The sequence below is a fragment of the Oncorhynchus masou genome, chromosome 5, assembly GCF_036934945.1.
Source record: "Oncorhynchus masou masou isolate Uvic2021 chromosome 5, UVic_Omas_1.1, whole genome shotgun sequence".
Classification (NCBI taxonomy): Eukaryota; Metazoa; Chordata; class Actinopteri; order Salmoniformes; family Salmonidae; genus Oncorhynchus; species Oncorhynchus masou.
The window spans coordinates 16395536-16405535 of record NC_088216.1 but is presented as its reverse complement, the minus strand read 5'-3'; the positions used below and the strand labels follow the sequence as shown (position 1 = coordinate 16405535).

Sequence of the window (10000 nt, the reverse complement as noted above, 5' to 3'; positions counted from 1 at the left end):
TCTTTGCAGCAATTTGACAATAAAGGCCTTATTCACACAGTCTCCTCTGAACAGTTGATGTTGAGATGTGTCTGTTACTCATTTATTTGGGCTACCTTGTCACAACACCAGTGATTGGCTCAAACGCATTAAGAAGCAAAGAAATTCCACAAATTAACTTTTAAGAAGGTACACCTGTTAATTGAAATGGATTCCAGGTGACTACCTCATAAAGCTGGTTGAGAGAATGCCAAGTGTGTGCAAAGCTGTCATCAAGGCAAAGGGTGGCTATTTCAAGAATCTCAAAAATTTGTTTAACACTTTTTTTTGGTTACAACATGATTCAATATGTGTTATTTCATAGTTTTGATGTCTTCACTATTATTCTACAAGGTATAAAATAGTAAAAATAAAGAAAAACCCTTGAATGAGTAGGTGTTCTAAACCGTTTGACCGGTAGTGTAGATCTGTTTGGTTTCTAGCTGAAGAATTGACTAGTCTCTCTATAGATCTATTTGTGACTGGAAAGGACCTAATGGAGTCATTAACGGGGTTAAACAGAGGTTGTTTCTCCACCCCCCTGAGTCTGTGACTCCGTTGCCTCTGAGAGTGGTTTCTCATTCTGTTTTGCTCCTTTAATCCTCTACTGTCTTTCTCCTCTCTCTCCACTCTTTCCATCCATCCTCTGTCACGCTCTCTCCTTCATTTTCTCCCTCACTTTATCATATTTTAGCATTAAAACCCACCCTATTTTTCTTCATCCTTTCATGTCTCTTTCCAAGGCTACCTTCATCCCTCGCTCCCGTCATCTTTCCTTGGGAGAGGTTTGTCTTTCTTTCTTTTAGTTCCCCTGTTCTCATTCTGGTCATGCCAGAGAGATAGAGAGGAAACATGAAAGAAAAACACCATGTAAATTCTACTGCTGTCTTAACTGGACTGGGGAGGGAGATAAGGGGTGTGTGTGTGTGTGAGGGTGGGGATAGGTTAGTGTGTGTGTGTGTGAGGGTGGGGATAGTTAGTGTGTGTGTGTGTGAGGGTGGGGATAGGTTACTGTGTGTGTGTGTGAGGGTGGGGATAGGTTAGTGTGTGGGGTGTGTGTGTGTGTGTGTGTGTTAGGGTGGGGATAGGTTAGTGTGTGTGTGTGTGTGGGTGGGGATAGGTTAGTGTGTGTGTGTGAGGGTGGGGATAGGTTAGTGTGTGTGTGTGTGTGTGTGTGTGTGTGTGTGTGTGTGTGTGTGTGTGTGTGTGTGTGTGTGTGTGTGTGTGTGTGTGTGTGTGTGTGTGTGTGTGTGTGTGAGGGTGGGGATAGGTTAGTGTGTGTGTGTGTGTGTGAGGGTGGGGATAGGTTAGTGGGTGTGTGTGTGTGTCTACTCTTGAGGACCTGGTCTAAAGTGGCCGTCAGTGGTCGTTTGAAATCCTTGCAGAGAAAATGGCTTTTAGTCTTTACACATTGCACAATCTCTGTTAGAAGAGTTAACCCCCCCCCCCCCCCACACACAGATTCCATAATGTCAGTAAAGACCGTTCTGACAGTGGGATGATGACTCTCTTCTGGACTGTAGGTTATATACAGCCAGGTCACACAAGATCCACTGCCAAATTAGACCATCCAGGTTTAGCAGGACGTAAAAAGAAAATATGACTTCAAAACTGTCCAGGAGCAACGGTGAGCACTATTACCATCAAGTTGTCTTGGGTTTTGCTATGGCGTTGTGGGCGGGGATGGCGGACGGGCGGCTCCGAGGGTCACGTGTTTAATCCCAGTGATAGGACCTTGTTTATTTATTTTAGTTTTAACCCCTTAACCCTTAACACTATCCGTTAACCATTGGGAATTATTGCCTCAACTTAACTTTCGAAATTTGACATTTATGGACAAGGGTTTGGATGTCTACAGTAAGACTGTGAGAGCTTGTTGTTTAAATAAGGTGTGTGTGTGTGTGTGTGTGTCGTATCACTCAGTTTTAAAGCTTCACTAACAACAGTTAAAGGAGACCAGTACTTTAGCTTGGGACATGGTCAAATGTACTGCATCTCTCACACACATTCTCTCCACTCCCCTCTCTCTCTCTCACACACACACACACACACACACACACACACACACACACACACACACACACACACACACACACACACACACACACACACACACACACACACACACACACACACACACTCATTCTCCCCTCCTGCTCCCCTCTCTGTCACACACACTCATTCTCCCCTCCCCTCTCTGTCACACACACTCATTCCCCCTCCCCTTCCTGTCACACACAGTACAGAGAACCGTAAACTCACAGTCCACTCTGCCCACACCATAGTTATTATAGTTTATCCATCCCTCTCAGCACTGTGCGTGTGCGCGTGTGTGTGGTTGAGTGCTTCAGACTGTTATCTGCGTTTGGTCATGTGAACTGAAGTGTCCAGTAAATGTAATCTAAACTATGGTCAATGACCCGACGTGGAGATGGATGGCACTAATCACACATTTGACTTGTGTTGTCCAGTTTAGCGTTAGCGCTACAGGCAATGAGCCATAGGGATGCGCTAGCTAATGTTAGCGTTGTTACCCAGTCGAGGCGATGGGCCATAGGGATGCACTAGTAGCTAGCGTTAGCTAAGCCAGTCGTAGTCAGAATAAGAGGGTGAGGTTTGTCTTTTGTCTTTGACAGTGCAAAAGATGACAGAGGGAGAGAGTTGTGTTCAGGTGTAGTCATGTCTTGATGTCTTGAATTAAGTTTCATTTTTGGCAGAATGCCTCTAGATTTGGTTGCTGTGTCAATGGCACAGTTTGGTTATTAACTATTTAAGTGGGGACAGCACACACACACACACACACACACACACACACACACACACACACACACACACACACACACACACACACACACACACACACACACAGGTGCCCTCCTCCTCAAGGGCACCATTTATATCCTCCCATGATCCTTCACTTCACCCAAGCCAACCATGAAGTGGGTCATCCAATTAAGACAAAACAGAAAACTCCCTCCCTATTGGCTCGCTGTGTTAAACGAGCTGAATGCATTCATTAAGTTATGGGTCGTTAAGAGTGTAATTGGAACATGTGACTCCTCCCATTGGTGAGGTGACCCTAGGGCCATAGCTATATTGTTAGATCAGGTTTTAATCAGTCCCTCCTGTTCTCCATGTGTCTATATCTAGACTAGGTGTACTACTTTAGACCAGGGCCCATAAGGCAGGTCTATATGTGTCTATAGTTGGATTAGATGCACTACTTTAGACCAGGGCCCATAAGGCACCCTAGATCTCCATGACTCTATAGTTAGACCACTAGGTCTAGTCTGACACTATCCCCCTGGCTCCTTAACCCTAGAGCCATGACTCTATAGTTAGACCACTAGGTCTAGTCTGACACTATTCCCCTGGCTCCTTAACCCTGGAGCCATGACTCTATAGTTAGACCACTAGGTCTAGTCTGACACTATTCCCCTGGCTCCTTAACCCTAGAGCCATGACTCTATAGTTAGACCACTAGATCTAGTCTGACACTATCCCCTGGCTCCTTAACCCTAGAGCCATGACTCTATAGTTAGACCACTAGGTCTAGTCTGACACTATCCCCTGGCTCCTTAACCCTAGAGCCATGACTCTATAGTTAGACCACTAGGTCTAGTCTGACACTATTCCCCTGGCTCCTTAACCCTAGAGCCATGACTCTATAGTTAGACCACTAGGTCTAGTCTGACACTATCCCCCTGGCTCCTTAACCCTAGAGCCATGACTCTATAGTTAGACCACTAGGTCTAGTCTGACACTATTCCCCTGGCTCCTTAACCCTAGAGCCATGACTCTATAGTTAGACCACTAGGTCTAGTCTGACACTATTCCCCTGGCTCCTTAACCCTAGAGCCATGACTCTATAGTTAGACCAGGTGTTAATCAGTCCTCTGGGGAAGCTGAATCTCGATCGCAGGTCTACGTGACCCTTGGGCCACATTTCTATAGTTTGATTCGGCACCCTAGACTGGCACCCTATTCCCTTGTGCACTACTTTAGACAACGGGGCGGCAGGGTAGCCTAGTGGTTAGAGCGTTGGACTAGTAACCGGAAGGTTGTGAGTTCAAACCCCAAGCTGACAAGGTACAAATCTGTCGTTCTGCCCCTGAACAGGCACTTAACCCACTGTTCCCAGGCCTTCATTGAAAATAAGAATGTGTTCTTAACTGACTTGCCTAGTTAAATAAAGGTAAAAAAAAAATAAATAAATGAATAAATAAATAAATAAATAAAAAACAAGGCAGGTCTATATGTTGGATGTCTAGAGTTGGATTAGGTGCACGACCAGGGCCCACTTTAGACCAGGGCCCATAAGGCAGGTCTATATGTGTCTATAGTTGGATTAGGTGCACTACTTTAGACCAGGGCCCATAAGGCAGGTCTATATGTGTCTATAGTTGGATTAGGTGCACTACTTTAGACCAGGGCCCATAAGGCAGGTTTATATGTGATACTCTGACAGCACTTTTGTCAACATCCTACAAACACTTCACAAGCTCAGGTCTCTGTCGTCCTCGACTCCGTCTGACCGGAAATACCAGGCCTGGATAGTAACCCCACAGGAGATGGAGGGAGATGAGACCTGAAGAAGGGAGAGGTTGAGTTGAGGGATTGTGGGTGTGGGGGAGGGGTTGGTTGGTGGGTGGATGTGGGCGAGGGTTGGTTGTTTGGTGGGTGGGTGGGTGTGGGCGAGGGGTTGGTTGGTGGGTGGGTGTTGGGGAGGGGTTGGTTGGTGGGTGGATGTGGGCGAGGTGTTGGTTGTTTGGTGGGTGGGTGTGCGTGGGGGAGGGGTTGGTTGTTTGGTGGGTGGGTGGGTGTGGGGGAGGGGTTGGTTGGTGTGTGTGTGTGTGGGGGGGGACGCGGATTGGTTGGTTGAGGGATGGTGCGCGTGTGTGTGTGTGTGTGTGGGGGGGGATCTTTTTGAATTGTGACAGGTATGGACTTGGATGAACCAGGTGTGTGCCGTGCCCGTATGCCTCATCATTCTCATCTAAGTAAAACCCACACACGCTCATTCGAATCTCACTGTGTGTGTGTTTCACAGTGTATCACACACTCACCTTTTCTGATCTTCTCTGCTAAATATAGATCCCCAATCACACTCTACAGTCAGCTCCTGTGTTAATGTTAATAGCAGATAATATCATCTCTCTGTAATTCATCTGTGTGTGGTACACTGTTCCACACTGATTTACACAGAGATTGATGAATAGATAATGGAGGGAGAGAAGGGGAAGGGGGGATGAGAGAGACGGAGAGAGGGGGAAGGGATGAGAGAGAGGGGCGAAGGGGTGAGAGAGACGGAGAGAGAGGGGGAAGGGGTGAGAGAGTGGGGGGAAGGGGGTGAGAGATGGAGATAGTGGGGGGAAGGGGGTGAGAGAGCGGGGGAAGGGGTGAGAGATGGAGAGAGAGGGGGGGGAAGGGGTGAGAGAGATGGAGAGAGAGGGGGGGAAAGGGGGAGAGAGAGGGGAAGGGGGGAGAGAGATGGAGAGAGAGGGGGAAGGGGTGAGAGAGATGGAGAGAGAGGGGGAAGGGGTGAGAGAGAGGGGGAAGGGGGTGAGAGAGATGGAGAGAGAGGGGAAGGGGTGAGAGAGAGGGGGGAAGGGGTGAGAGAGATGGAGAGAGAGGGGGAAGGGGTGAGAGAGATGGAGAGAGCGGGGGAAGGGGTGAGAGAGAGGAAGGGGTGAGAGAGATGGAGAGAGAGGGGGAAGGGGTGAGAGAGAGGGGGAAGGGGGTGAGAGAGATGGAGAGAGAGGGGAAAGATGGAGAAAGAGTAGGGATATCAAATCAAATTTTATTTGTCACATACACATGGTTAGCAGATGTTAATGCGAGTGTAGCGAAATGCTTGTGCGTCTAGTTCCGGCCATGCAGTAATATCTACCAAGCAATCTAACCTAACAATTTCACAACAACTACCTTATACACACAAGTGTAAAGGAATGAATAAGAATATGTACATATAAATATATGGATGAGCGATGGCCGAACGGCATAGGCAAGATGCAGTAGATGGTATAGAATGCAGTATATACATATGAGATGAGTAATGTAGGGTATGTAAACATTATATAAAGTGGCATTGTTTAAAGTGGCTGGTGGTATATTTATTACATCAATTTTTCCATTATTAAAGTGCCTGGAGTTGAGTCAGTATGTTGGCAGCAGCCACTCAATGTTAGTGATGGCTGTTTAATAGTCTTTGAGATAGAAGCTGTTTTTCAGTCTCTCAGTCCCAGCTTTGATGCACCTGTACTGACCTCGCCTTCTGGGTGGTAGTGGTGTGAACAGGCAGTGGCTCGGGTGGTTGTTGTCCTTGATGATCTTTATGGCCTTCCTGTGACAACGGGTGGTGTAGGTGTCTTGGAGGGCAGGTAGTTTTCCCCCGGTGATGCGTTGTGCAGACCTCACTACCCTCTGCAGAGCCTTCCGGTTATGGGCAGAGCAGTTGCCGTTCCAGGCAGTGATACAGCCCGACAGGATGCTCTCGATTGTGCCTCTGTAAAGGTTTGTGGGTGTTTTTGGTGACAAGCCGTGCCTTCTTCACCACGCTGTCTGTGTGGGAGGACCATTTCAGTTTGTCCGTGATGTGTACACCGAGGAACTTAAAACTTTCCACCCTCTCCACTACTGTCCCGATGTGGATAGGGGCTGCTCCCGCTGCTGTTTCCTGAAGTCCACGATCATCTCCTTTGATTTGTTGTCATTGAGTGTGAGGTTATTTTCCAGACACCACACTCCGAGGGCCCTCACCTCCTCCCTGTAGGCCGTCTTGTCATTGTTGGTAATCAAGCCTACCACTGTAGTGTTGTCCAGTGTTGAGGGGTGGAGATGTTGTTTCCTACCCTCACCATCTGGGGGCGGCCCATCAGAAAGTCCAGGACCCAGTTGCACAGGGCGGTTCGAGACCCAGGGTCTCAAGCTTAATGACGAGTTTGGAGGGTACTATGGTGTTAAATGCTGAACTGTAGTCAATGAACAGCATTCTTACATAGGTATTCCTCTTGTCCAGATGGGTTAGGGCAGTGTGATGGCGATTGCGCTGTCGGTGGACCTATTTGGGCGGTAAGCAAATTGGAGTGGGTCTAGGGTGTCAGGTAGGGTGGAGGTGATATGGTCCTTGACAAGTCTCTCAAAGCACTTCATGATGACGGAAGTGAGTGCTATGGGGCGGTAGTCGTTTAGCTCAGTTACCTTTGCTTTCTTGAGAACAGGAACAATGGTGGCCCTCTTGAAGCATGTGGGAACAGGAGACTGGGATAAGGATTGATTGAATATGTCCGTAAACACACCAGCCAGCTGGTCTGCGCATGCTCTGAGGACTCCGCTGGGGATGCCGTCTGGGCCTGCTGCCTTGCGAGGGTTAACATGTTTAAACGTTTTACTCACGTTGGCCGCAGTGAAGGAGAGCACACAGGTTTTGGTAGCGGGCCGTGTCAGTTGGCACTGTATTGTCCTCAAAGCGAGCAATGCATTTGTTTAGTTTGAGCAAGACATTGTGGTCCGCGACGGGGCTGGTTTTTCTTTTGTAGTCCGTGGTTGACTGTTGACTGTTGACTGTAGGATGGAGTGATAGAAAGAGAGCTGGAGAGAGAGGAAGGGAAACAACTAACGAGGGTGTGTTTGTGTGAGTGAGTGTGAGAGGGCGCTTAGGAGATTCCTATCTCAACTTTTTCCATACCCTGTGTTTATTGGGAGAGAATGTTGCTTATCCAGCCAGGTCGTTCAAGATTGACTTTGAAGTTGGGTTTCTATCCATGTCCTGAGGACGTTGGGAAATGCCTTCAAAACGGGTCATTAGGGGAAACGAGTTCTTGAGCATCAAGTCGTCTCATGACTCTGGATCAGATGGGGAAAGGGGGATACCTAGTCAGTCGTACAATGCCTTCAACTGAAATGTGTCTTCCTCATTTAACCCAACCACTCTGAATCAGAAAGGTGCAGGGGGCTGCCTTAATCGACATCCACGTCTTCGGCGCCCAGGGGGTTGACTGCCTTACTCACGGGCAGAACAACATATTTTTACCTTGTCAGCTCGGGGATTCGATCCAGCAACCTTTTGGTTACTGGCCCAACGCTCTAACCACTGGAAGGTTGCGTGTTCAATCCCAGTGGGGGTGTTTCTAACCCCATCCCAAACCTTAACCCTTACCTTAACCATTTAGAATGAGTGACTGAATGTAACCTTTACCTTAACCAGTAGAATGAGTGACTGAATTTAACCCTTACCTTAACCAGTAGAATGAGTGACTGAATGTAACCCTTACTGTAACCATTTAGAATGAGTGACTGAATTTAACCCTTACCTTAACCATTTAGAATGAGTGACTGAATGTAACCCTTACCTTAAACATTTAGAATGAGTGACTGAACTTAACCCTTACCTTAACCATTTAGAATGAGTGACTGAATTTAACCCTTACCTTAACCATTTAGAATGAGTGACTGAATGTAACCCTTACCTTAAACATTTAGAATGAGTGACTGAACTTAACCCTTACCTTAAACATTTAGAATGAGTGACTGAATGTAACCCTTACCTTAAACATTTAGAATGAATGAGGGACTGAACTTAACCCTTACCTTAACCATTTAGAATGAGGGACTGAATTTAACCCTTACCCTTACCAGTAGAATGAGTGACTGAATTTAACCCTTACCTTAACCATTTAGAATGAGTGACTGAATTGAACCCTTAACTTCTAAATGTGACTTTTGGAGAAATGGAGCGATACAGAGCAGCAGGAGAAAAACACTTTGAAATGACATTTGGAGAATGTGGATGAACGTCTAATTCTGCAGTGAGACTGTGAGAGCTTGTTGCTCATACACACACACACACACACACACACACACACACACACACACACTAGAGATTTGGCATGTCTCTAGGATCACTCAGATTGTAATGAATTGTCAGGTTATCAGGCATCGCATACACTAATGTCCAAAAGTAAGTGGACACCTGCTCGTTGAACATCTCATTCCAAAATCATGGGCATTAATATGGAGATGGTCTCCCTTTCCTATTACAGCAGCCTCCACTCTTCTGGGAGGCTTTCCAATAGATGTTGGAACATTGCTGAGGGGACTTGCTTCCATTCAGCCTAAAGAGCATTAGTGAGGTTGGGCACTGATGTTGGGTGATTTAAGCATTTTTGTATATAAAGTGTATGTACAGTACTCCAGGGTGCAAAACTGACCCAAGATCAGCATCTAAGGGAATGTTACCCTACACCAGGGTAGACAACCCTGTTCCTGGAGTGACACAGGTACTGCAGGATTGTGTTCCAACTAGGCACCACATCCTACAAACTGACCAACTGAGCTAAATGTAAAAACATGAAGGGCCTGTAGCACAACAAGGTGGCCCTGGGCTGCTCCAGATACCACTCACTGTACAACAGTAGCTATTATACTATACTACAGGGTTTGTCTCACCCCCCCCCCCACACACACATACACTGCTCCTCACACTCCCACTGCTTAACACCCTCTCACTCTCTCTCTCTCTCTCACTCACTCTCACTCTCTCTCTCTCTCTCTCTCTCACTCTCTCTCTCTTTCACTTTCACTCACTCTCTTTCTCTCTCTTCACCCTCTCTCTTCTTCTCTCTTTCACTCAATCACTCACTCACTTTCACCACCACACCACTCACTCACTCACTCACTCCCACCACCACTCACCACCACACTCACTCACTCACCACTCACTCACTCACTCACCTTTCACTCACTCACACACTCACTCACTCCTCTCTTTCTCTCTCTACTCTCCCTCTTTACTCTCTCACCACCTACCACTCTTCACTCACTCACTCCCTCTCTTCACTTTCTCTCTCTCTTCGCTTTCACCACTCTCTCTCTCTTCACTTTCTCTCTCTCTTCGCTTTCTCTCTCTCTCTTTCGCTTTCTTTACTCTCACTCTCTCTCTCTCTCACTTTCCCTCTCTCTCAACTCTTCGCTTTCTCTCTCT

General features: G+C 47.1%; 3 protein-coding genes across 3 annotated transcripts in view; 1 reads left to right on the top strand and 2 right to left on the bottom strand.

The window, feature by feature from the left end:
* LOC135534815 (neutrophil cytosol factor 4-like) overlaps positions 1-733 on the top strand; it is a 13920-nt gene extending 13187 nt beyond the window's left edge. The window contains exon 7 of the mRNA XM_064961652.1: positions 713-733. Coding sequence (XP_064817724.1) covers positions 713-718 — 6 coding nt within the window. The 3' untranslated portion in view covers positions 719-733. The remainder of the gene's footprint in view (positions 1-712) is intronic.
* LOC135534853 (parvalbumin alpha) overlaps positions 1-10000 on the bottom strand; it is a 352035-nt gene that overhangs the window by 41734 nt on the left and 300301 nt on the right. The window lies entirely within an intron of this gene.
* LOC135528390 (synaptogyrin-1-like) overlaps positions 7978-10000 on the bottom strand; it is an 11877-nt gene continuing 9854 nt past the window's right edge. The window contains 1 exon segment of the mRNA XM_064957443.1: positions 7978-8019. Coding sequence (XP_064813515.1) covers positions 7978-8019 — 42 coding nt within the window.